Source organism: Diabrotica undecimpunctata, chromosome 1 (genome assembly GCF_040954645.1).
Source record: "Diabrotica undecimpunctata isolate CICGRU chromosome 1, icDiaUnde3, whole genome shotgun sequence".
NCBI lineage: Eukaryota > Metazoa > Arthropoda > Insecta > Coleoptera > Chrysomelidae > Diabrotica > Diabrotica undecimpunctata.
Window position 1 is genome coordinate 3,199,359 of NC_092803.1, and position 24,382 is coordinate 3,223,740.

The 24,382-nt window shown below is 32.9% G+C and overlaps 1 protein-coding gene across 5 annotated transcripts in view; it reads left to right on the plus strand.

Annotated features, from left to right (window-relative positions):
* LOC140444217 (uncharacterized) overlaps window positions 1-24,382 on the plus strand; it is a 59,554-nt gene that overhangs the window by 6,486 nt on the left and 28,686 nt on the right. Inside the window, exon 2 of one of the 5 annotated variants that reach the window (XR_011951315.1) lies at window positions 967-1,102. The exons of 2 other annotated variants lie outside the window; for them this stretch is intronic. Coding sequence is in view for 2 of the 3 variants with exons in the window: in XM_072535962.1 (XP_072392063.1) it covers window positions 967-2,543 (1,577 nt within the window). In the remaining variant the exon portion in view is untranslated. Of the gene's footprint in view, window positions 1-966; window positions 10,925-14,002; window positions 15,699-24,382 lie in introns of those variants that run through there. 2 more of the 5 variants (XM_072535970.1, XM_072535962.1) reach the window with 2 other exon arrangements.

The following is a 24,382-nucleotide window of genomic DNA, read 5'->3' on the forward strand; positions in this document are numbered from 1 at the left end:
TAAAACACAATATCCATCCCTTTCCAAGAAAACAATTACTAAATGAAGTAAAGAGATTCTCAAGTAAAAAACAGAATAAACTATTAGGTATTATTGCTTTCCACATTTAAATAATAAAAACAGTCGTTTAAGACTAAAATGCCACTCATCCTCTAACACCTTTTTTGGGACCTCAAAAAGATACAAAAATGTTTGCCGCTCCTTCCTCGGGCTTTTCTCTAAACCCCCCTCGTTGGCAGTGATTTACCAAGAATCTGTACGCCGTAGAAAAAAATGTTAACACTTTTGGTGTAGAATAAATAGTTCTCTCAGAAATAACGCTTGAAGCGACCGGCGATTTTGAATGTTACTTACACGAGCGAAATCAAATTTTTAAGTAAAATTTCGACTGTAAAAACTCGATATCTTTAAATCCGAATATCCCATCGACAAAAAAGTGCATTTTAAAGGTTAAAAATGCAACTTTCGCATCCAATTTTTGCGTTTTGGCACTAATGAAGTCAGGCTCTATGAGGCTGTTAAATAAATAAAATAATCATTTTTAGTTTTCCTCCAAATGTTTTAGTTAAAGGTCGGGTCACGTGAGACGCTAGAAACTATCTGCCTACTTCTTGCTAGAGGAGGTAATATAATTGATCGTCATATGCTGTGAACATAACTGAGAAATATACCCAGTCAAACACATAAAAAAATTAGTATTTGGTAGACATGCGTTAATAGGGCTGAAGTACTGCATAAAAAAGCAGAAACAAGCTCAAAATCATCACAAAAAGTGTTGCAGTAAACCTAAATAGAATAGGTCAATGTATAAAAAGATTTGGAAACTTTGGCGTAGTACCAACTAGGTTGGACGATAAATGGCGTTATCATAGTGTGTCTTTACTTTATTTATTCCAGCGTTGTAAGATGTTATTTATGATCTGCAGTTTCAGCATGCAAAGTTTTATAGTTTGATTTTTCTTTTAGGTTTACGTCAGAATGAGATTAAACCGAAATCCGAAAAAAAGTTGGTAACACACACCGGAAAAAAGCCTTTCAAGTGTGAAATTTGTTCTAAGCAATTTAGTCAAAATGGAAGTTTAAAAACGCATTTAAGGATACACACTGGAGAAAAGCCTTACAAGTGTGAAATTTGTTCTAAGCAATTTCGTCATAATGAAAATTTAAAAAATCATTTAAGGATTCACACTGGACAGAGGCCTTACCAGTGTGAAATTTGTTTTAAGCAATTTATTCAAAATGTAAATTTAAAAAGGCATTTAAGGATACACACTGGAGAAAAGCCTTACAAGTGTGAAATTTGTTCTAAGCAATTTAGTCAAGATCAAAGTTTAAAAATGCATTTAAAGATACACACTGGAGAAAAGCCTTACAAGTGTGAAATTTGTTCTAAGCAATTTAGTGAAGGTGGATTTTTAAAAAAGCATTTAAGGATACACACTGGAGAAATGCCTTGCCAATTTTGTTTTAAGCAATTTGGTGATGCTGCAACTTTAAAAAGGCATTTAAGAGTACACACCGGGGAAAAGCCTTACAAGTGTGAAATTTGTTTTATGCAATTTAGTCTAAATGCAAATTTTAAAAGGCATTTAAGGATACACACTGGAGAAAAGTGTTTCAAGTGTGAAATTTGTTCTAAGCAATTTAGTCAAAATGGATGTTTGAAAAACCATTTAAGGATACACACTGGAGAAAAGCCTTACAAGTGTGAAATTTGTTCTAAGCAATTTCGTGTCGACAGACAGTTGAAAACGCATTTAAGGATACACACTGGAGAAAAGTCTTACAAATGTGAAATTTGTTCGATGCAATTTAGTCAAGATGGACATTTAAAAACGCATTTAAAGATACACACTGGAGAAAAGCCTTACAAGTGTGAAGTTTGTTTTAAGCAATTTAGTCAAGATGTAAATTTAAAAAGGCATTTAAGGATACACACTGGAGAAAAGCCTTGCAAGTGTGAAATTTGTTCTAGGCAATTTAGAAATGCTGGAATTTTAAAAAAACATTTAAGGATACACACTGGAGAGAAGCCTTACAAGTGTGAAATTTGTTTTAAGAAATTTAGTGATGCTGGAAATTTAAAAACACATTTAAGAATTCACACTGGAGAAAAGCCTTACAAGTGTGAAGTATGTTTTAAGCAATTTAATCAAGATGTACATTTAAAAAGGCATTTAAGGATACACACTGGAGAAAAGCCTTACAAGTGTGAAATTTGTTCTAAGCAATTTAGTGAAGCTGGAACTTTAAAAAATCATTTAAGGATACACACTGGAGAGAAGCCTTACAAGTGTGAAATTTGTTTTATGCAATTTGGTCAAGATGTAAATTTAAAAACACATTTAAGAATTCACACTGGAGAAAAGCCTTACAAGTGTAAAGTTTGTTTTAAGCAATTTAATCAAGATGTAAATTTAAAAAGGCATTTAAGGATACACACTGGAGAAAAGCCTTACAAGTGTGAAATTTGTTCTAAGCGATTTAATCAAGATCAAAGTTTAAAAACGCATTTTAAGATACATACTGGAGAAAAGCCTTAAAAGTGTGAAGTTTGTTTTAAAACCCTTTCAGTCACTGTGTCGTCAATTGACGACACAAGAATTTTAACTTCGTTTAAGTAAATATTACAGTTAGTCACAATTTTGTCAATTGACAACATCAAAAACGGGCCCTATTTTATTAAAAAAAATGCTAATATTCCTACCAAAAGGCATTACCTTACAAAAGAGTACCATAACTGTGAATAATTTGGAATTATTAACAAAATATATTTCATTACACTAAAAAAAAGCGTGACCGAAAGGGTTAAGCAATTTAGTCAAAATGTAAATTTAAAAAGGCATTTAAAGATACGCACTAGAGAAAAGCCCTACAAGTGTGAAATTTGTTCTAAGCAGTTTAGTGTCGACAGACAGTTAAAAAGGCATTTAAGGATACACACTGGAGAAAAGCCTTAAAAGTGTGAAATTTGTTCTAAGCAATTTAATCAAGATCAAAGTTTAGAAACGCATTTAAAGATACATACTGGAGAAAAGCCTTACAAGTGTGAAATTTGTTCCAAACAATTTAGTCTAGATGTAAATTTAAAAACACATTTAAGGATACACACTGGAGAAATGCCTTGCCAGTTCGAAATTTGTTCTAAGCAATTGCAAGTGCTGGAAGCACATTTGAGAGTACCGCATCAAAGATATATATTTTTAAATGAAACACCCTGTATTTTATTTTAAATTTCATTGCAAGGATACAAAATAGTAACCTTTTATACTAGACATTTAAATAAAGTCCTGGACAAAATTAACGCACCACTTTAAATAATCTAAATATTTACAATGTAAACACAAAATAAAACTAAGTTACATTGAAATAATAATAAACACCTACAAATAAGTCCAACATGACTTTATCATGACCTTAATTTGCCTTATTGTTTCTTTAAAAATTTGTTTTTGTCGGAAATGGGTAAATAAGCTAGCATAACTCCAAATTGCAAAAAGAAAAAAATCAGTAAAGTAACACAATAAAATGCATCTGGGTCATCACTTATACCGTGTAGGCCCTCCTCTACTTCTTATGACTGCATTTATGAGTCGAAGCATGCTTGAAGCATTCTTTAATAACGGCCTCAATGAGTTGGTTGTGATTGGCAATAGGGAGTCTACGACTTCGTATCTTTTTTTTGAGATAGTCCCATAGATGCTCTATAGGATTCATGTCCGGACTGTTAGGTGGCCACTCTAATAATGGAATATCAACATCATTTAGGTAGCCAATAACCTGTCGAGCCACATGAGGACGAGCGTTGTTTGGCATGAATAAAAAATTAGGTCCAAGAAATGGAGCAAAAGGCATTACATGTTCGACAATAATGTTGTCTAAGTTATAATGGGCATTCATAGACCTCGTACGTATGGGGACCAACTCCGTACGAGCTTCAAAACAAATTCCCCACAAAACATATTAGAGCCACTACCAAAAGGTACTTTAAGAGAGATATTACAGCTGGCAAACCTTTCTCCTCGCCTTCGCCAGACACGCTCACGACCATCTGGAGCTTTTAGGCTTACTCTAGTCTCATCGGAGAAAAGAACTCGTTTCCAATCATCGATGGTCCAATTTTGATGCCATCTTGCAAAATTCAATCTCTGAACCCTGTGTTCTCTGGTAAGCAAGGGTTTTTTGGCCGGTTTTCTGTTGCTCAATTCTGCTTTATGTAAATGTCTTCTAACTGTACGAGACGATATCGTGACATTTCGAACATCTGCTAGTTCATTTTTTAGCAAATTGCTATAGCAAATTGTGACTCTCCTATCTCTGAGCGCACGTTGTCTCAAAAAACGATCATCAATTTGATTAGTGCAACGTTTTTGCCTTTGCCCTGGCCATCGATGGTACTACCCTGTTTCATTATATCGCCTCACCTTGCGACTGATGCTGGAATGATGTCTTCCTAACAAACCTGCAACGTATCGTATTGAATATCCTTCATCTAGGAGAGTCGATGCTCGCACTGCCTCCTCCATCGACAAATTTCTTTGGCGGTTTATTTTTTTATTTGATTTCTATGCAAATGAACTTTCAAACATGCATGTGATGAAAAATATCACAATAAAAAGCTTGTTTCCCACAATCACTTTGATTGAATCATGAAAAGTTTAACTCACTTTTAGTCTAAAACGAAGTTTAATACAAATTATTGTTAAAACAAGACTATTATTAGCTTAAATAACAACTGTCACTGTCAGACAAGGTCCATAGGCAACTTGTCGTACAGTAAATTATCAATAAATAAAGATTATTGAGAAAAATATGAGTGGTGCGTTAATTTTGTCCAAGAGTTTACTTTTAACCAATATTACATGAATAACCATAAAAAACGATTACCAATAATTATTTTGATTTTTCTATGATTGTTTCATCAAAAATTGAACTTTTACCATTATTGTATGTTAGCTGGGTAATCATTATTTAAGGTTGATCTGCACCCCCCAAAAGACAATCTCCAAATTAAAAAAATTTGAAAAAATTTGAGAAGGTATATGTGATGACTAGAAGTATTTTGACAACTTTTAAGCAAACTTCATGTTTTCGTTTTTGAAAAAACTCAGAAAAACTACTTTTTTCCAAGTATAAAGCGGGAAAACCAAACATAGGATTTTGTTAATTTTTTTACAGCATCAAGATATACTTATAAGAAATACTTACGAATTTTTTGAAAATTTTTGAATTTACATTTTTGTCCCAATAGGAAAAAATAATTTGTTTCGGCTTATAATAAAGCTACCGCTAAGAACTCGAAAAAAAATTTAATAACAACATATGTAAAACTGTAAAAGTAGAAAATGTTTGCAATAAAACGTTAAATATTTTTTCCTAAACATATGAAAAATCTCGTTAAACAAGAATTATGTCTTGAACTGCCGCTTTCAAATTGTTCTCTCATCTGAAGCAATGGTAGTATTTATCATCGATAGATAGCATTACGTTCGGCTTCGAAACGCTTCAAACGAAACGTCATAGTAACAGGGTTACCATATCAATTACTTTGTACAACACTTTGGCAGATTATCAAAATTTAATAGGAATGTTATCGGTTTGAATTTTGAACTGGTCATGCTGAAACTTACAGAGTTACAGAATACTAGATACTGCTAGTAGAACTTTTATTTTGAAAGTACGATATCATAAAATTTACACTCTATAAGTAATATATCTATAAAAGACCTATTTAGTTTGAAAAATCTATTTAGGCGTTTTTAGTTAATTATTTTAGTATTTATAAACAATAGAGTAGTATACCTTTATATGCTGTAGTCTAATTAATTTTTAATATCTCACTATGAAGTACAAAGTGCTATTTTGAAATTTTCATTCTTCGTTGTTCCAAAAACACCATTTTTTAGAACTAGGCAGCATACAAATGTTTGATGAAATGGTTTCAGCATAACTTGCAGAACAATAATTAGTAAGTGATCCTCCTTATTCTCAAATAGTAGTCCTTATTGGTATGCAAGTTATTCTGAATCTATTTCAGCAAAAAATTGTGTGCCGTCTCAGAACAATCAACCGAAACCATTTTTTTTATAGGTCCACCCTATTAAAAAATGTCTGTCCGTCAAAAGTCGTGTATGTCGTTCTGCACTACAACTCATTTTTACCAAACTTTGCACAAAATTCTATAATAATAGTTCATAGTTTAATACAGAGCTGTATATGTATACAGGATGATTTAGAGAATACTTTATTTTTGGTCATGGTTTTGCAATTTTTATATACTTAATAAATATCATAATACCAAGACTTTTAGAATAGATTTTGTCCAGCGCGTCTAACAATATGGCGATCGCTATAACATAACAAAATTCAAACCGATATTTTTAAATTACTCTTGGAACAAATCAACCGATATAAATAGGCTTTACAGCTCATACAACTTAACAAATGTTATATTTATGACGTTTTTGTAGTGTAACTGATGTCACTAATATTTACAATAAATTTTCTTGGAATGAGCTTGAAAGTTTTTTTTATTTCATAAAGTTCTTTGGGAAAGTTATATATTTCAGTTTCTGGTAGATAACTAACGTTCTTAGAGATAGGAACTTTTTTTGGACTGCCCTGTTTAATGTCCTAGTACTTAATTGTTATAACGGTTAACTAGAACTAATAAAATTTAAAAAGTGATTCTCACTTGCTATGGTTTTTTTTAATTTATGAAAAAAAGAAACACCTATTGTAATGTTTTATTGAGACAACTATTGTTAGTTTAATGTTTATTATTTGGACTTCTACATATCTTTTACAATGATAAGATATGAGATACAGATCTGATTATAGGAGATGCCGAAGAAAGTTATTTAAAAAATATGAGTTAACTGTAAGCTTCACATTTTAAAATTAGTTATAAATATACAGGGTCTTTCATAGCACTGCACCGCATCAAAAATATATTTTTTTAAACGAAATACCTTGTATTTTATTTTAAATTTCATTATAAGGATAAAAAGTTGTAACCTGTTATACTGGACATCTAAATACTTTTAACCAATATTACACGAATAACCATAAAAAAGATTACCAACAATTATTTTGAGTTGGCCAAAAACTGAAAGTTTATCATTATTGTATGTCAGTTTGGTAATCACCATTTACGTTATATCGAAAAAATGTGGAGGTTATATTTTATATTTGTTAAACTGTTTGTTCGGGCTATTAGGCCGTTGTCTTCTGAGATTAGTAGTCGACGTTTCGCCAACACTAGGGGCTGGCATCTTCTTAAGATGTTGGTGCTTCGCTTGTAAGCTGAAACTGACAACTGACGTCGCGTTGTACTACGGAGGCCATATTTATATTTGCTACTAGCCTCCCTTCCACTGGTTTCATCGTGAGGGATCGTGTCGTTGTTCGTAGCTTTTCTTTTTTCGTGTTTTGCGGGAAGGATGTTTGTGGATTTTAATATTGGTATCCATGTTTTGTTAATTTTTAGTCCTTCATCTATCTGATTAAAATTTGGATGCTTATATATTTCCACCGTTTCCCGATATAAACGTGGGTAGTACTGTGATGTTTTATCCAGCATCTGCATTTCTTCAAAGAGTATCCGATGTTGTCCGCTTCCCAAAGCGTGTTCGGCAACGACAGATTTGTCGATATGCCCTAAACTACAATGGCTTTTATGTTCGTTTATCCTTGCGGTTTAGTGTCTTTTCGTGGTTCCCACATGTACCATTCCACATACATCTGCATGGTATTCGGTATACTCCGCCCGAGGCTAATGGGTCGCGTTTGTCCTTTACCAATCTTAAACAGACCTTGATTTTCTTTGTAGGCTTGAAAATGGCCTTTATATTGGCTTTTTAAGTATTCCCACAATTCTGTTGTTATCCCCGATATATAGGGCAAGAACGCTTTGCCTATACATGCTGTTCTTCGTCCTTTCTTCTAGAATCGTTGTTAATTGCTTTATGCATTTCTTTTCTGGTATAACCATTAGAGGTAAGCGGTTTGTCAATATGAAGAAGTTCACTTTGCAGATGCTGTGGTTCACAAATTCTCTTCACCCTCTCCTCCAGAGTTTTGATGATGCCTTGTTTTTGGCCTGGATGATGATTGGAGTTCCTGAGATGATCTGTCCGTGTGTGTAGGTTTTCGATACACTTTATGTCCTAAGTAACCTTCCTTTCGATTTACTAATACTTTATTCTAAGAACGCTAGTTGCTGATCTTTCTCTGTTTCCATCGGAAATTGAGTATTTGGATGTAGTGTGTTTATATAAGACAGGAAATCGTTAAGTTTTTCTACTCCGTGACCCAAATCACAAAAGTATCATCGACGTATCTAAACCATACCCTTGGCTTGTATGCTGACTCCATTACCTTCTTTTCTAGATGCTCCATGAAAAGGTTGGCTACGACCGGGCTTAGTGAGCTTCCCATTGCTACTCCATCTACCTGTTCATAAATCTGGTCTTCCCATGAAAAGTAGGTGGTAGTGAGGCAAATACGGTATAATTCCACCATATCCTTGAAAATAGTCCTTCAATTAAATTCAGAACGTCTTCTAGGGGAACTTTTGTAAATAGGGAAACAACATCAAAGCTAACAAGAATGTGAGATTCCTGTAAAGTTCTTCCTTTGATCTTCTCCATGAAATGGGCGGAGTCTTTTACAAAGGCATCGTTTTGTTCTATGTGTGGTTGTAAATTATCGGCCAGATATTTAGCAAGGCTGTAACACGGAGACCCTATGGAGCTTACAATAGGGCGTAGAGGTACATCGTTTTTGTGTATTTTCGGTAAGCCATACAAGCGTGGTGGGACTGCTTCGCTGTTGCATATTCTTTGCTTTGTATCCTCTGGTATGGACGAAGATTTTATAAGTCTATTGATTTTCTGTAGGATGACTGCTGTGGATCTTTTTTAAGTCTTTTATATACCGCAGGATCTAGAAGATTTTGTATTTTCGTTTTGTAGTCTGTTGTCTTCATTACGACGGTGGCGTTTCCCTTGTCTGCTGGTAAAATTACAAAATCTTTGTCTGCGTTTAACGATTTTATGACACGGATTTCTTGTTGACTCAGGTTATTTTTCGGTGTCTTAGCTTTACTTAGCGGTGTTTAAAATTCTCGCTGATTCTGTCCTTATTTCTTCATCTTTTTCGATTGGTAAGTTACGAATCGCAGACTCGATATTAGCGATGATATTTTCTTTGGGTATAACTTTAGGTGCAATCGCAAAATTTCCCCCTTTGACTAGAAATGATGTTTCGGCTGGAATTAAAACCTTACCTAAAAGACTGACTACTGTCCTTTCTGCGTTTTGTTGTGATTCTACCTCCCTATGTTTGGTTAGGGGTTCGTATTTGTTTTTCTGGCGTTCAGTGTTTCTTTCTAGTTCATTTTCCATTTTTCTGTAACAAAAGGATTCAATGTTATTCCAATCTGCATATTTCAACCTGATGCTCAAAACGTAAAACAAATCTAGAAGCTCCTTATCAACCTTCGCCAAATTTCGTCTAGTGTCGTGTATTCGTTGTCGTAATAGTGCTTTTTCCATGCGTGCATAATATATTGTATTGGCTTGACTTGTTCTGATGGATCGATTTGTTCGTAAGAAATTCGGTAGTACCCCGTTATCTCGACATCGTGATAGAAAAGCTAACGACGCAAGAACTTGAGCTTTCTTCTTCCGTAGACAATATAGTCCTCTGTAGTATATAGTTACCTCCTCCCCGTTGAGGCGACTGATGAAATGCGTTAGGCTTTCACGGCCATCGTCTAAACTGTTTGTTCCGGTAATTTTGTTTTCTTGCTAATATTACGTTTTCTCGTAGGTGTCATATTAAGACCTTACTTAACATACTGACGATATTTTTCTCTCCGTCTGTTTTTTAGTTTTTCTAATTTTTTTGTAATTAAAAGAAGTAGTTAATGCACTATGGTCATTCTCGACTATTGCACCATTAGGTATGCTATGCCGGTTCCACTCAGAACCAAAGGTTTTATGTTGGATTCCTTTATCTGTATCATGGCTGTTTATCCAATCAGACAAAGGATCAAACGAAAGAAGCCACTCGACATGTTAACTATAAACTAGTCGCAGAAGCCCAACCAAACCCTAAGACATACGCATCGAGCAAAAAGACAAAAGAGGAAATCTAATCGTTATGAAAAGGAGACCAAAAAAGTGGCCTCTGATGGCGGACATATCCGGAAATTCGAATGCGCCAAATTTAAATTTCATGACACTTCACAATAATCATACAGTGGTGTAGCGGTTCTAATTTATCTATTTATTTGTTATATTACATAATATTAATATTACATAATAGTAATACCTACATAATACACTTAAAATACTTTTTTTAACACTAGAACACAATAAAGTTTTAATTAAATAATAACAATAATAGTCTAAAATGTGAAACAATTGTTAAAAAACTTCAATAGAAAATACAAATAATCTTTCATGTGACAGTTGGGACAAACAATAACATAACCTAACTAAATTTGATTTCTTAAACAAGGAAAGAGACTCTCTTTCCTTGTTTAATGTGGCCTCTCAAGATCGCACTTCCTGTCTATCAATATTTTTGCCACCACTACCTTTACATTCCCTCTTTTGTTTTTTTGCTCGATGAACATACGTGACACTATTCCAGTGCCAAGAATACACAATAAATTGTCAATGGGAAATTTTCTACACGACATGTTTTCTTTAATAATATCTATATTGTTAAATATTATCAGGCAAGTTACTTATTGTAATTATATTACAAATTTTAATATATTGGGATTTAAAACAAATTAAAATAAAATACATGTGTTTCATTAAAAAAACATATCTTTGACGCGATACAGTTTTACGGAAGACCCTGTATACTTACTAATTTTAAAATTTGAGGCTTACAATTGCCTCCTATTTTTGTAAATAACTTTTTTTTAGTTTATCCTATAAGAACAGACATAATGGGCTTTGTCACAAAAGTTGATCATCCTAGCGGGTACATTGTTGCCAGTTTTAGAGGGCAGACACGAATTGAGGACCAAAATGAAATTTTAAGTAAGGGTTTACTTTTATACCTGAAAAAATCGCACGAATTGAGGACCAAGACTTCAAGAAGGTATAAAATATTATTAAAAGTACGAATCCCAATAATCTTAGATATTTGTTGTCTATTTAAGAAAAAATATTTTAAACATAAAAACGTTACACATATTTACATTTAATATTTATACTTTATGAAAACATTATGCAAATTTTACAAAATCTATTCGTCTCAACAAACCGTTATTATATTCCGACAATTTAGAAGTTAACATGTCTAATCTTCGCCCAACAATTTTGTTCTTACATTTAACAGGCTCCTTAACGCTTTGAATACGAATGTAAGTATCTGTTTGAAAATTGTTCAAAACGTTTACAAATAAATACAACGAAGGGTGCATTGAACAGAAATTTGAATTAAATCGAGAGTGAAAGGACTCGCATGCATTTGTAGAATTTTCTGTAGTTACAGCTGCTTTAGCCCAAAGTGTTGGTGAAAATAAAGAATTTTCACCAACATTAAATATGTCTATTAAATAGTCCGCAAAATCTACCGCAGCTTTATGCAGATGATTTGGCTGAAATTCAGCCAAATCCAAAGCAAAACATTCTCCAACCTCCTCTGGTTTTAAAAAAGATAGTCCAAAAAGACACCTCAGCCACTTTCCACTTTCACTGTTTCCATCTTGATATTCTTTAGCCAAGCCTAAACTCTGTATTTTCCTGTACCAAGCTTGGCCAAGATGAAATCTGCATCCAACGATCTTTCTGGTGAGCCATTGTGCAGAAATTGCTTTATGAATAGCTAATTCATAATCAGCTACAATAATTTTTGGAGCAAGTATTAAATTAGAATTGCGACACTTTTCTTTAAGAATAACAAAAAGTTTTTCATATGTTGACCTAAGTTTATTCGGTAATAAGCAAAAGGCCACAGGTATGTAATGTCCGTTTTCTACAACATGAAGTGTGAACAATTGTAAAAAATATTTCGTACAATATCGAAAAGTTCCATCAAGATACACTTTGTCACAATTACACATATATTTTAAATTAGTGTCACACGAAAATACCACAATATTGTTAATATGATCAGTAGCCAAGAGAAACGGTTCATTTTTTATTGTGTTTAAATTTAATGTTTGTAAAATATCTAACGCATCGGAAATACAGGTTGGTAAACGCGGTTGGATTTGACGTCTCTTGTAATACATATTATTTCTTACGTAGGTAATGTCTTTTCTTGTCAAAGAATTCATAGCATCACTGTTTTCCCTTATTACAGAATGGATAATTTTTGTTGGTCGCCCTGTGATATCTTCTATGGCTTTCCGTTTGCTTGCCGTACTTAAAATTTGTCTATTTAATTTCTTTATATCATTTTTATGATTGTGCACTGTTTCTTTTCGGGAAACTGTATTATCTACACCTAGCGTAAACATGTTTGCGTTACATTTATTTACCGTACATGTCCAAAACTTTTCACCACTTTTAAGCACTTTTTTTTCACGATACTTATAATCATCCAACACAAGTAACCGGTTTCCCTTTTCACTTAAGATCATTTTAATTTCACTCATTTTGACCACCTTTCAAGACAGCTCAAAATAAACTAAATCTAAAATAATATTTTATTATTAAATATTTCCTTACTCACTTCCTTACTTATTTTGGCTGTTCAGGTAGCGGTCCTCAATTCGAGAACACCGAAATCTCCTTCGGTCCTTAATTCGGTGCACTTATTTTTTCTGTTCAGGTCGCGGTCCTCAATTCGAGAACACCGGTTTTAGAGTCTTATACATATGGCAGTAAAAATATTGCTCATTTAGGCGCACCTAGAGACAATCAAAAAATGGTATATAACCGATTTTGGTTTGTATATATGTGGGGCTTAAGACTAATTTGGCACATTTCTATTAGTCGCAAAATAAAACAAACTAGCAATTTTGTAATAATACAAGTAGGTACATAAAAATTAAGTAAATTTTATGTAGTAGATATTTAACACATAGTAAAACAAAATATCCATCCATATCCAAGAAAACAATTACTAAATGAAGAAAAGAGATTATTAAATAAAAAAAGGAATAAAATATTAGGTGTTATTACTTTCCACATTCAAATAATGATTACAACAGTTGTTTAAGACTAAAAGGCCACTAAACCTCTAAATCCTTTTTTGAAGTCGTCCGTCGAAAAACTGAAAACATTGATTCACCAAGAATCTGTACGCCGTAGAAAAAAATGTTTCAAACTAAAAATAAAACTTAGACAATTTTCAACGAAAATTTTTGTTAGCACTTTTGGTGTAGAATAAATAGTTTTCTCACAAATCACGTTCGAAGCGACCGGCGATTTTGAATGTTAGTTACACGAGGGAAATCAAATTTTCAAGTCAAATTTTTAGTAAAAATTCGATATCTTTTAATCCGAGTGTCCCATCGACAAAAATCAAAGTGCATTTTAAAGGTGAAAAGTGCAACTTTCACTTCCAGTTTCTATAAAGCTGTTAAATAAATAAAATAATCATTTTTATTTTTCCTCCAAATGTTTTAGTTAAAGACCCTTTGAAGTTAGACGCTAGAAACTCGCTGCCTACTTCTTGCTAGAGGAGGTAAAATGTTAGAGTTATGTGCTGTGAACATAACTGGGAAAATATACCCGGTCAAACAATATCAAAATGAATATTGGATAGACATGCGTTAATAGGGCTGAAGTACTGCATAAAGAAGCAGAAATAAGCTCACAATAATTACAAAAAAAATGTTACAGTAAACCTAAATAGAATAGGTCAATCTATAAAAAGATTTGGAAACTTTGGTGTAGTACCAACTAGGTTCGACGATAAATGACGTCATAGTGTGTCTTTATTTTATTTATTCCAGCGTTGTAAGATGTTATTTATGATCTGCAGTTTCAGCATGCAAAGTTTTATAGTTTGATTTTTCTTTTAGGTTTACGTCAGAATGAGATTAAGCCGAAATCAGAAAAAACGTTGGTAACACACACCGGAAAAAAGCCTTGCAAGTGTGAAATTTGTTCTAAGCAATTTAGTCAAGTTGGACATTTAAAAACGCATTTAAGGTTACACACTGGTGAAAAGCCTTACAAGTGTGAAATTTGTTCTAAGCAATTTAGTGATGCTGGAATTTTAAAAAATCATTTAAGGATACACACTGGAGAGAAGCCTTACAAGTGTGAAATTTGTTTTATGCAATTTAGTCAAGATGTAAATTTAAAAACACATTTAAGAATTCACACTGGAAAAAAGCCTTACAAGTGTAAAGTTTGTTTTAAGCAATTTAATCAAGATGTAAATTTAAAAAGGCATTTAAGGATACACACTGGAGAAAAGCCTTACAAGTGTGAAATTTGTTCTAAACAATTTAATCAAGATCAAAGTTTAAAAACGCATTTTAAGATACATACTGGAGAAAAGCCTTACAAGTGTGAAGTTTGTTTTAAGCAATTTAGTCAAGATGTAAGTTTAAAAACACATTTAAGAATTCACACTGGAGAAAAGCCTTACAAGTGTAAAGTTTGTTTTAAGCAATTTAATCAAGATGTAAATTTAAAAAGGCATTTAAGGATACACACTGGAGAAAAGCCTTACAAGTGTGAAATTTGTTCTAAGCAATTTAATCAAGATCAAAATTTAAAAACGCATTTTAAGATACATACTGGAGAAAAGCCTTACAAGTGTGAAGTTTGTTTTAAGCAATTTAGTGTCGACAGACAGTTGAAAACGCATTTAAGGATACACACTGGAGAAAAGTCTTACAAATGTGAAATATGTTTTAAGCAATTTAGTCAAGTTGCGGATTTAAAAAGGCATTTAAGGATACACACTGGAGAAAAGCCTTACAAGTGTGAAATTTGTTCTAAGCAATTTAGTCATGATGGAAATTTAAAAACGCATTTAAAGATACATACTGGAGAAAAGCCGTACAAGTGTGAAATTTGTTTTAAGCAATTTAGTCAAGTTGTAAATTTAAAAAGGCATTTAATGATACACTCTGGAGAAAAGCCATATTAGTGCAAAATTTGTTCTAAACAATTTAGTTACTCTGGAGCTTTGAAAAGTCATATAAGCATACACACAAAAGAAAAACCTTAGAACCTAGAGTTCTAAAGTTTCACTGAAGATAAGCCTTACAAGTGCGAAATTTGAAAGGTAAAGGTTATAAGTTACCTTTATTCAACTTAACATTTAAATGATTTCAAGATTAAAATTACTGAAACATTTTTATAACTATTTATTAGTGTGTATCTAAACAAGCAATACTTTCTGTATATTGGGGAATGTTTTTAGTATGGCTCGGCCATAAAGCTTTAGTTGTAGCCACACATTTTTTGTATATGCTGTATTGTTTTACCTGGTTGCTAGACAATAACTTGGCAAGCTAAAATAGTTGCAATATTGTTTGCAGTTTTAAAAAATTTCATAGGCTTAAAAAGACCAATACTTGGTCTGATGAGAAGGTTATATATTATATTAAAGAATTAAATTTAAGCTCTGAGTTGCGGAATTTTGAAGTCTGTATGTATATAGAATGATATGCAAAAAGACTGACGGGTTGTTGTTACTGAAACATTTGAGATTTTATTTTTCCTTGTCCAATTGTACTTATTTAAAATAAAATTTGTCACTCTGAGATTCTTAGAAAGTTTTTAATTCTTAATCTCCTACCACATTTAGATTTTTTTTGCCAGTTACTTACCAACTACACTTTTAAGTCCTCCATATTTTATTGGTCATAACTTTTTACAATAAGCTAAAAGCGTTGTTTGTTTCCAACGATGATTTAGAGTACCCACAAATCTTAATTTGTATTTAAAACAAAAATGTTTGAATGACATTTGAAGTGTTAGCGAGGTGTGTGAAAGTAGACGAATAGATGTGTGTGAAAACTACTTTTCAGTATTCTTAAGACAAACTGATGAATTAACAAGAAAAGTTAAGTGTAAGTTTAAGTTATATATTAATTCTTACAATTCTACTATAATTACATGCTGATCAAATCGGTTTTATAAGAAATAATAGTGAATAAAGTGCTGACTAACCTCAAAATAAAAATTGAAAATCATTAGCAACACTCAACTTTTTGTAATTCAATAAGAACTTTTAAAGGTGACCATACACGAATATTTTTCAAAAATAAATTATGAATGAAGAATTAATAAAACGATTGTCATAAACGCTAACAATGATATAAAGAGAAGAATTGATGATGTAGACGTTCGTCTAACTTTAAAGTTAGAGGAAATTAAAAACAAAATGTATTCATTAGAAACTGAAAACAAGCAACTTAAAGAAAAATTGGAAAAAACACAAAGAGAACTGAAGAGAAATAATATTTTGATATTTGGTTTAAAACGATCCGATGATAAAGTTAACATTACTGATATACTCACGAATATTAACGAATTACTTAATATTAAATTAACGACATTGGACATCAATAATACACTCGCGATCATAAAATCCGGGTCACCTTGAAAATCACCGATATTTCATTTTTAACGAGCTTTATCGTAAATAATAATAACACAAATACAAACTAATGCATGTTTCTGAGAATTGTTGCGGTTTCCTTTGTAACAAAGAATTGCAATAGTGTCAATTTCGCGGTAAAGTGCACACTTCCCAAAATGAACGCTACCTGTAACTCCCTTGTTTTAAATGTCTCGTTTGTGCTTCGACTTTCTGTTAAAATGCAACGGACAAACGTTTATTATTGCCACCATTAGTGTTTATTAGTGCCATTATTAGTGTTTATTTTTTGACAAAAATGCCTTTGACTGCTGAAACGGCACAAATTGTTGCACTTGTGGAAGACGGTCACACTCAACGGCAAGTCGCAAGAACTGTTGGCGTAAGCCTTTCTACGGTTCAACGAGTGCTTCAACGCTTTCAGGAGGCAAGTTTGCTAACCAGGCGACCTGGCTCTGGACGAAGAACAACGACCACGGCACTAGATGACCGTTTCTTTGTGTTTCAGTCTTTACGAAACCGGACCTCAACAGCGGTTATACATCAAAATCGTCTAGAGGAAGTACGAAATCGCAATTTTAGTGTTGCAACAGTCAGAAGAAGACTTCGTTCTTCTTGACTATTTTCTCGGGTAATGGCTAGAGGACCGCCACTTCGCCGGGTGCCTCGAGTTGCACGACTAGCTTTTGCTCGACAATACGCGCGTTAGGGAATTAACGATTGTAGCAAAGTGTTATTCTCAGATGAATCCCGTTTCTGACTAACTGGATCCGATGGACGTGTAAGAGTTTGGAGGAGAACCGGTGAACGATTTTCACAAGCTTGCATTGCTCCAAGAATGCCATTTGGTGGAGGCTCGGTCATGGCTTGAGGAGGTATATCTTCCGACTTCCACACAGAATTACCCTTCATCGAAAATGGGTCCCTAACTGCACGAAGGTACATTACGGAGATTCCGGAAGAACATGGTATGCCCAACATGGCAGGGCTTGGAGAAAACGCCATTTTTATGCAGGACAACGTGCGATCGCACGTTGCCAGGATCAGTATGTAATGCTTGGACGAAGTTGTAATTACGAGGGTAGCCTGGCCAGCTAGGTCTCCGGATCTGAATCTTATCGAACATCTCTGGGACGATTTGAAAAAACGTATTCAAACCCATACACCTCCTCCTAACAACGCACAGGAGCTTAAGGATCTGTTAGTGAGTGAGTGGAATAACATACCACAACATGTAATCCGGAGAAAAATTGAGAGTATGCCCCGTCGTCTGCAAGAGGTTATTAGAGCAAGGGGAGGCAATACACAATATTGGTCATTGAAATTTCACTGATTTTTTACCACGTTCTGTATTTTCCATTTTTTTTTGTATGTCTGTTTTATCAACAATTTGATTTGTTTTCTGTTTTTTTTTCAATAAAAACAATAAAAAACCATTTTTTTCTTTCAAAACAAACATTGATGACAAATAAAAAATACATTAGCCAAAAAAAAGGTTATTACTGCACCAGAGGCAAAAATATTGAAGAAACTTGAAATTTTCAAGATGACCCGGATTTTATGATCGCGAGTGTATATACAGTCTCGGAAGGGGACGTGAAACACCAATAAAAATCGAATTTATATCATATTTAAATAAAAAGAAGGTGTTCCAAAATATCAAAAACTTGAAGAGTACTAATGTTAGGATAAGTCATGATTATACAGATGCACAACGTGAAGAAAATCGCATTCTGAGAAGATATCTGCTGGAGTCTAAAGCCAAAGGGGATATAATCCTTACATTAAAAACGGAAAACTGTACGTCAATAATTCACCACTTTCGGCTGCAGAATTAAAGTCCATTGACGACGGAGAGACTGAAGACATAAATAATAGCCGACCTCATAGCGATCCTGGTACTTCCTTTTCAAACTCAAACATCTCAATTACACACCAAGAGCCGGAAAAATTCGAAGAAGTTACGGTACAGTCAGAAACTCTACACTGTAAAAATATTAATATCAGTTCCAAACACAAACCGAGCCTCAGAACGAAATCAAACCAAAGTACATCAGCTGAACCAAATCGTAGGGAAAGTAAAACCCATATTGGACTAAGAAACAGTACCGGATCTACAGGAAAATAAATTTATACCCTTTTGTTATTCCTTTTTACTTTTCTATGTGTACTTTTTTACCATTTATACTAGTTGGTGTTTATATTAATTGGTAACATGTTAATGTACTGGTGTTTGTCTTTTACTTAACAATAATTATTCTAATTATATTTTAAATGAGAAATTAATGGATACTCATTGATCAATACGTAAGAGATTTTGATCACAGACCACTAATAACTAGACATTTCACGCAGGTAGCTCAAGGTCAAACTAAACTAAATGTCATTTGTAGTACCGATACAAATCTTAAGATGTCGCTATACTCTGTCTAAAGTCTATACTCTGCAGTTTAGGTTTAGAGCCAAACTAAAAATTATAATTGTAAATCGCAAATTGTCAGTAATCGATTAGCGTCAATATAATCAGATTTCAGATAGTTATTATTCGTCTAAATTGTTTGATTTAATGGTTATTATTGCAAAAAAATCAAACTAAACTTGGTTTAATATCTCTAAGTTATTGTTAGCATCAACCTCAAATTAGTTTGTATTTTAAATGTTCCTGGACTTCAAATAGTATTTTGCAGATTAATAATAATTAGTTAAATATAGTTTTTCACAATAAATATTGTATCCGACAATGTACCAATTCGTCAACAATTAGACATGCCTTTCTAAATTCTGATAAAGACATTATACGATTTAGGAAGTGGCTTAGTGTTATAAAAAATCCTAATTTTGATGAATGATGAACTCCACAATCCCACTACAGTTTTTAAAATAAAACGAATATGCCACAGGCACTTTGAAGATAAGTTGGCTTCTACATGGAGTCATAGCTTGTACCAAAATGCAATTCCCGAGAACAAATACCTGACTGATTTTAGATTCCTCTTCTAATCTACATCCCAGAAGTATTTCAATGTTGTGTGCGGAAGCAAATGTAACAGAAAGTAAGTAACCCTGATATGTAATTAATAAAAATTATTTTATTTGAAGCGAATCGTGCTATAAATTATTATATTAACTTTTTGTTTTAGTTGAAAGTTCTTCAACAAGTAGAGATGCACAATCTACACATATGTTTCAATCATTTGAGATGCCCCATTGTAGTAACTATTGGGAAGATAACAAATTAATAATTTTCCAATTGGTTACTATTTCATGAAACTTTTTAGTTGCAGAATACAATTATGCACAGTTACCAAACGAAGAGATTTTAATTGTAAAAACTGATGAGAGTAAGGATTTAAAAGGTAATTGTCTTTAAAATTTTATATTTGTATTGTTATCAGCAGATTTGTAAACATTCTCTAATATGATTAAATATAAAATTAACAGTTTGCTTAACCTTCGGATAGTGATACTAGAGTTTTTATAAGTTTAGTTGCTTCCGTGTCATAGACCAGCTGGGGCTAAAAACTAGAAATATGAGCTTGCCTGTGTTCATAGTCTCCATCAAAAAACAGTCTACTAAGTACCTATCTCACGCAGTAATGCCACTACACGAAGGTTAATATAATGAATATGTTTTGCCTTGTAAGTATTGAATAAAGAAATTAAAATCACATTTACTTTCAGGTGTTTCCCTTAAGAATATCACACCGCTGAAAATATTGCAACAGTGCAATATAACAAGAAGTAAAATTACCCCTAAAAAGAAAAAATTATATGAAGCATTAAAACAACTATACCATAAAATATTCTTTGGAAAGAAATAGTAAAAAGTCTGTTAAACGCAGACTGTTTCAAGATAAAGAGTTTTATAAAGAAAATAAATTGGTTAATTGGTTGACCTTCAGAACATTAATAGAATGGCAGCTATGCTAATTCAAATTCAGTACAGAGAGAGCTGTAAAGCAAAAAAGACGATTTACTCTTAATGAGAAATGTTTAACTTTGTCTTTATAAAAATAAAGTGCTCGTTCATATAGTATTCTTTCCAATCTATTTATCTTACCCAGTAAGCCATTATTAAACAAACTTCTGGCTTAAACTATTGGGGGCCCAGGAATTAATTAATTATTAAGTTAATATTTGAGTCACTAACAGCAACAATATCAAAAATAGAAGAAATTGATAAGCATATAGCTATAATATTTGATGAAATGGCGATTATGCCAAGTCTTCGTTACAATGAGCATAGTAGGTGTATAGATGGCGTTAAAGACATAGGAGATGACAGAGATTCATATATAGCAGATCATGTTCTAGTTCTTATGGTAAGAGGTCTAAGAAAACAGTGGAAATCATCTATTTCATACCAGTTTTGTAGCAGAGGTGGTGTAAAAACCCCTCAAATAAAAAAAGTGTTGGTGGAAGTCATTCCTTATTTTTTAGGAGCCTCAGCCTGCTAAGCAATAAGATCTGTTTCGAAGAAAATCAATTTAGCATCTTCCAAAATAACATATTTTTCTTTGTTCGAGTCTCATCTTTGATATGGTCTTCTTTTTTGGTGTTCTAGAACAGCTGCCCCAATCTGATGTTGTTTTTAAATTTCAGAAAAGAGCAATACAGTATCTTTTTGGCCTCAGTAGAATAACATATTGAAAAAGCTACTTCAAAAATCACGGATTTTAACTCTTCCCTTTTTATATATTTTAGAAAGTGTTTCTTAATTCGTAAACACCCACATGTTTTTCCAGCAAGACCTAATCATAACTACTCCACTAGAAATTCAAAGAAATCTTTATTATATTCAGCGAAAAAATTGTACAAAATATTTTACAAAAAATTGTAAACTTTTTCCACTTTATATATTTTGGAAAGTATTTGCTACATGTTTTTCCAGCAAAATTGTACTTTGATTTGTATTTACTGAACCCGTCCACTGAGTTAGTAAAGAAATCCATATTATATTCAGCGAAAAAATTGTACAAACACCTCCCTTTGCAATTTAAATCTTCAACTTCTTTCCTTAAGTTCCGTAAAAGGACAAAAACCTATCTATATGACAGGTCATTATTCAGTAGAAGAGTTTCTGAACGAATAGCTTTGTGTACAAGTAACTAAAGTATTTATATAAATATATATTTTAGTATCACATGCAGCAACTAAAACTATGCAATTTGCAATGTATTTAAATTTTGCAATACATTGTGTATTTTATTATCTTTTAATTTGTGATATTGACGATTTATGTAATTTCAGTACAGTTTAAATTGTTGTTATTTTTCTGACTTTTTGTACGCTTTGTCCATAAAACTGTACAATTCTCAGTAGTAATAAAGCATATTTCTATTGTATTCTAAATTTATATATCTACAAAGTTGTTTTACATGTATTAAATAAATAAATAAATTATATTTTGTCTTATTTTTTCGTAAATAGTATCGTGTATATTTTAATTTAAAAATAATTTGCACATTTTAAAATTTCAAATGCACTTTTTTTTTAAATACCAAATTATATTTAAATATTTTAAGCTTTATATAAATTTTCCCACCAAAATTAAATTTTGAAATTCCCGCGTAATTTCCCGATTGAACTAGTTCCGATACAAATCTCTTGGAGCGCTGAATTTCATATCTAACTAAAGTATTGTCGTGAAGCATCTAGAGGTAGGTGATCTGTGATTTTGATTTGCCCACTGTCGATACATACACTGTAAAAAACTTTAGTACATGTGATGATATCTTGCGGATAAACCAATTTAATAACAACTTTACTCTACTTCATAATAATATTAGAAGCATATCCAAAAACTTAGATGAACTTAAGCTACATTTAACTGATATTACTACGAGTTTTGATGTAATTGTTTTAACTGAAACATGGAAAATTAATGATATTAATTTGTTTAACATACCAGGCTGTAACGTAATACATATATAATAAGGGAGAATTAAATCAAAATGACGGAGTTGTGGCTTACATACGGGGCAAATATCTTTTCACCTACGATATCGTAAAATTAGGACCAACCAATATTTTAAAAATTAAATTACTGTTTATTTATATATATATATATATATATATATATATATATATATATATATATATATATATATATATATATATATATATATGAAAATTACTGAGTTCTCGGGAAGAACCGCGTTGAGAATTTAAAACTCGACGTTTCGGCACCCATTTTGGAGCCATTATCAAGAGGGATACGGTTCGGTTCGAGTTCGGGGTCTCAATCTGCCTACTCCCCTCACTCGAGACGCACCAGTATCGTGTTCTATATTGCAAGAACTGTCTCTCGGCACTGAGGTCTCAATCTGCCTACTCCCCAGTGTCGAGTGACAACCGGTCTTACCCTGTGTCGCTGCTTTTATACTCGCTGTATGCGCGGGAACGGTATGCGCTGACGTGGTCTGAACTGACGTGGCCTGAGCGGTGTGGGCGGGAGGTCGCTGAAGAAGGGGTCGCCATGTTGCCGGCAATCGTTTCGCGTCATCGCGCGTGTTCAAGCTGTGAGGCCGTTTTTCGATTTCGATAGCTTCACGAATGATTCTCGCTTTTAATGAGCGGATGGGAGCGATGGTTTTTGCTTTTTCGAAATCTATTTTGTGGCCTGTCTGAATATGATGTTGGGCTAGGGCTGAAGTGGTATCGGAATGTTTATGTATATATATATATATATATATATATATATATATATATATATATATATATATATGTGACCTGGGGAGTAGGCAGATTGAGACCTCAGTGTCGAGAGACAGTTCTTGCAATATAGAACACGATACTGGTACGTCTCGAGTGAGGGGAGTAGGCAGATTGAGACCCCGAACTCGAACCGAACCGTATCACTCTTGATAATGGCTCCAAAATGGGTGCCGAACGTCGAGTTTTAAATTCTCAACGCGGTTCTTCCCGAGAACTCAGTAATTTTCATTTATCTGACCGCGGAAACTTATGCGAACATATATACATATATATATATATATATATATATATATATATATATATATATATATATATATATATATATATATATATATATATATATATATATATATATATATATATATATATATAATGGCTATACACCCCAGTGTGGAGTTAAACCGCAAATGCTTTCTAGATTCTATTTCTTAAGTGGATCAGTCTTTTTTGTTTACTTTATCTTCTTGACAATATCTCTCCATTTTTTCCTGTCTCTAGTTCTTCCTGTCCATTCTCTGACTCTTGCCCTTTGGAGGTCTTCTTCAACTTCTTGCAGCCACTTTGATCTCGGTCTTCCCCTTCTCTTTCTTCCTCCTGGATTCCATTCTATCATTGCGTATGTCACTGCCTCATCGCCATCTGCCACCATCTAACTCTGCATTGCTTTATTTTAGTTACGATGTCTTCCTTAAGTTCTTCCTTAATTTCTGCATTTGTTCTGCTTCTATATTTTTTCTGATTGGTCTGATTGGTCCTAGTATGGTTCTCATAATCTTTCTCTCTACTATTCTTAAGTCTTCTTCATCTTTTTTAACCATCGTCATTGTTTCTCCTGCATATAATAATATTGGCCTAATTATGGTGTTATAAATGCTCATCTTACTTTTTTTAGTCAGTGTTTTGCTTTTAAGTAATCTTTTGTTTGCAAAATAAGCTTTATTCGCTGCTAATATTTTTTCTTTTATTTCGGATTTCCTTTCTCCGGATTTACTTATTGTAACTCCTAGGTATTTGAAGTATTCTACTTCTTCAAACTCAGAACTTCCTATTTTGATTTTTTCTTTCATTGGTTTTTTCCCTAATCTTAATATTTTTGTCTTTTCTTGATTTAATCTTAGCCCCA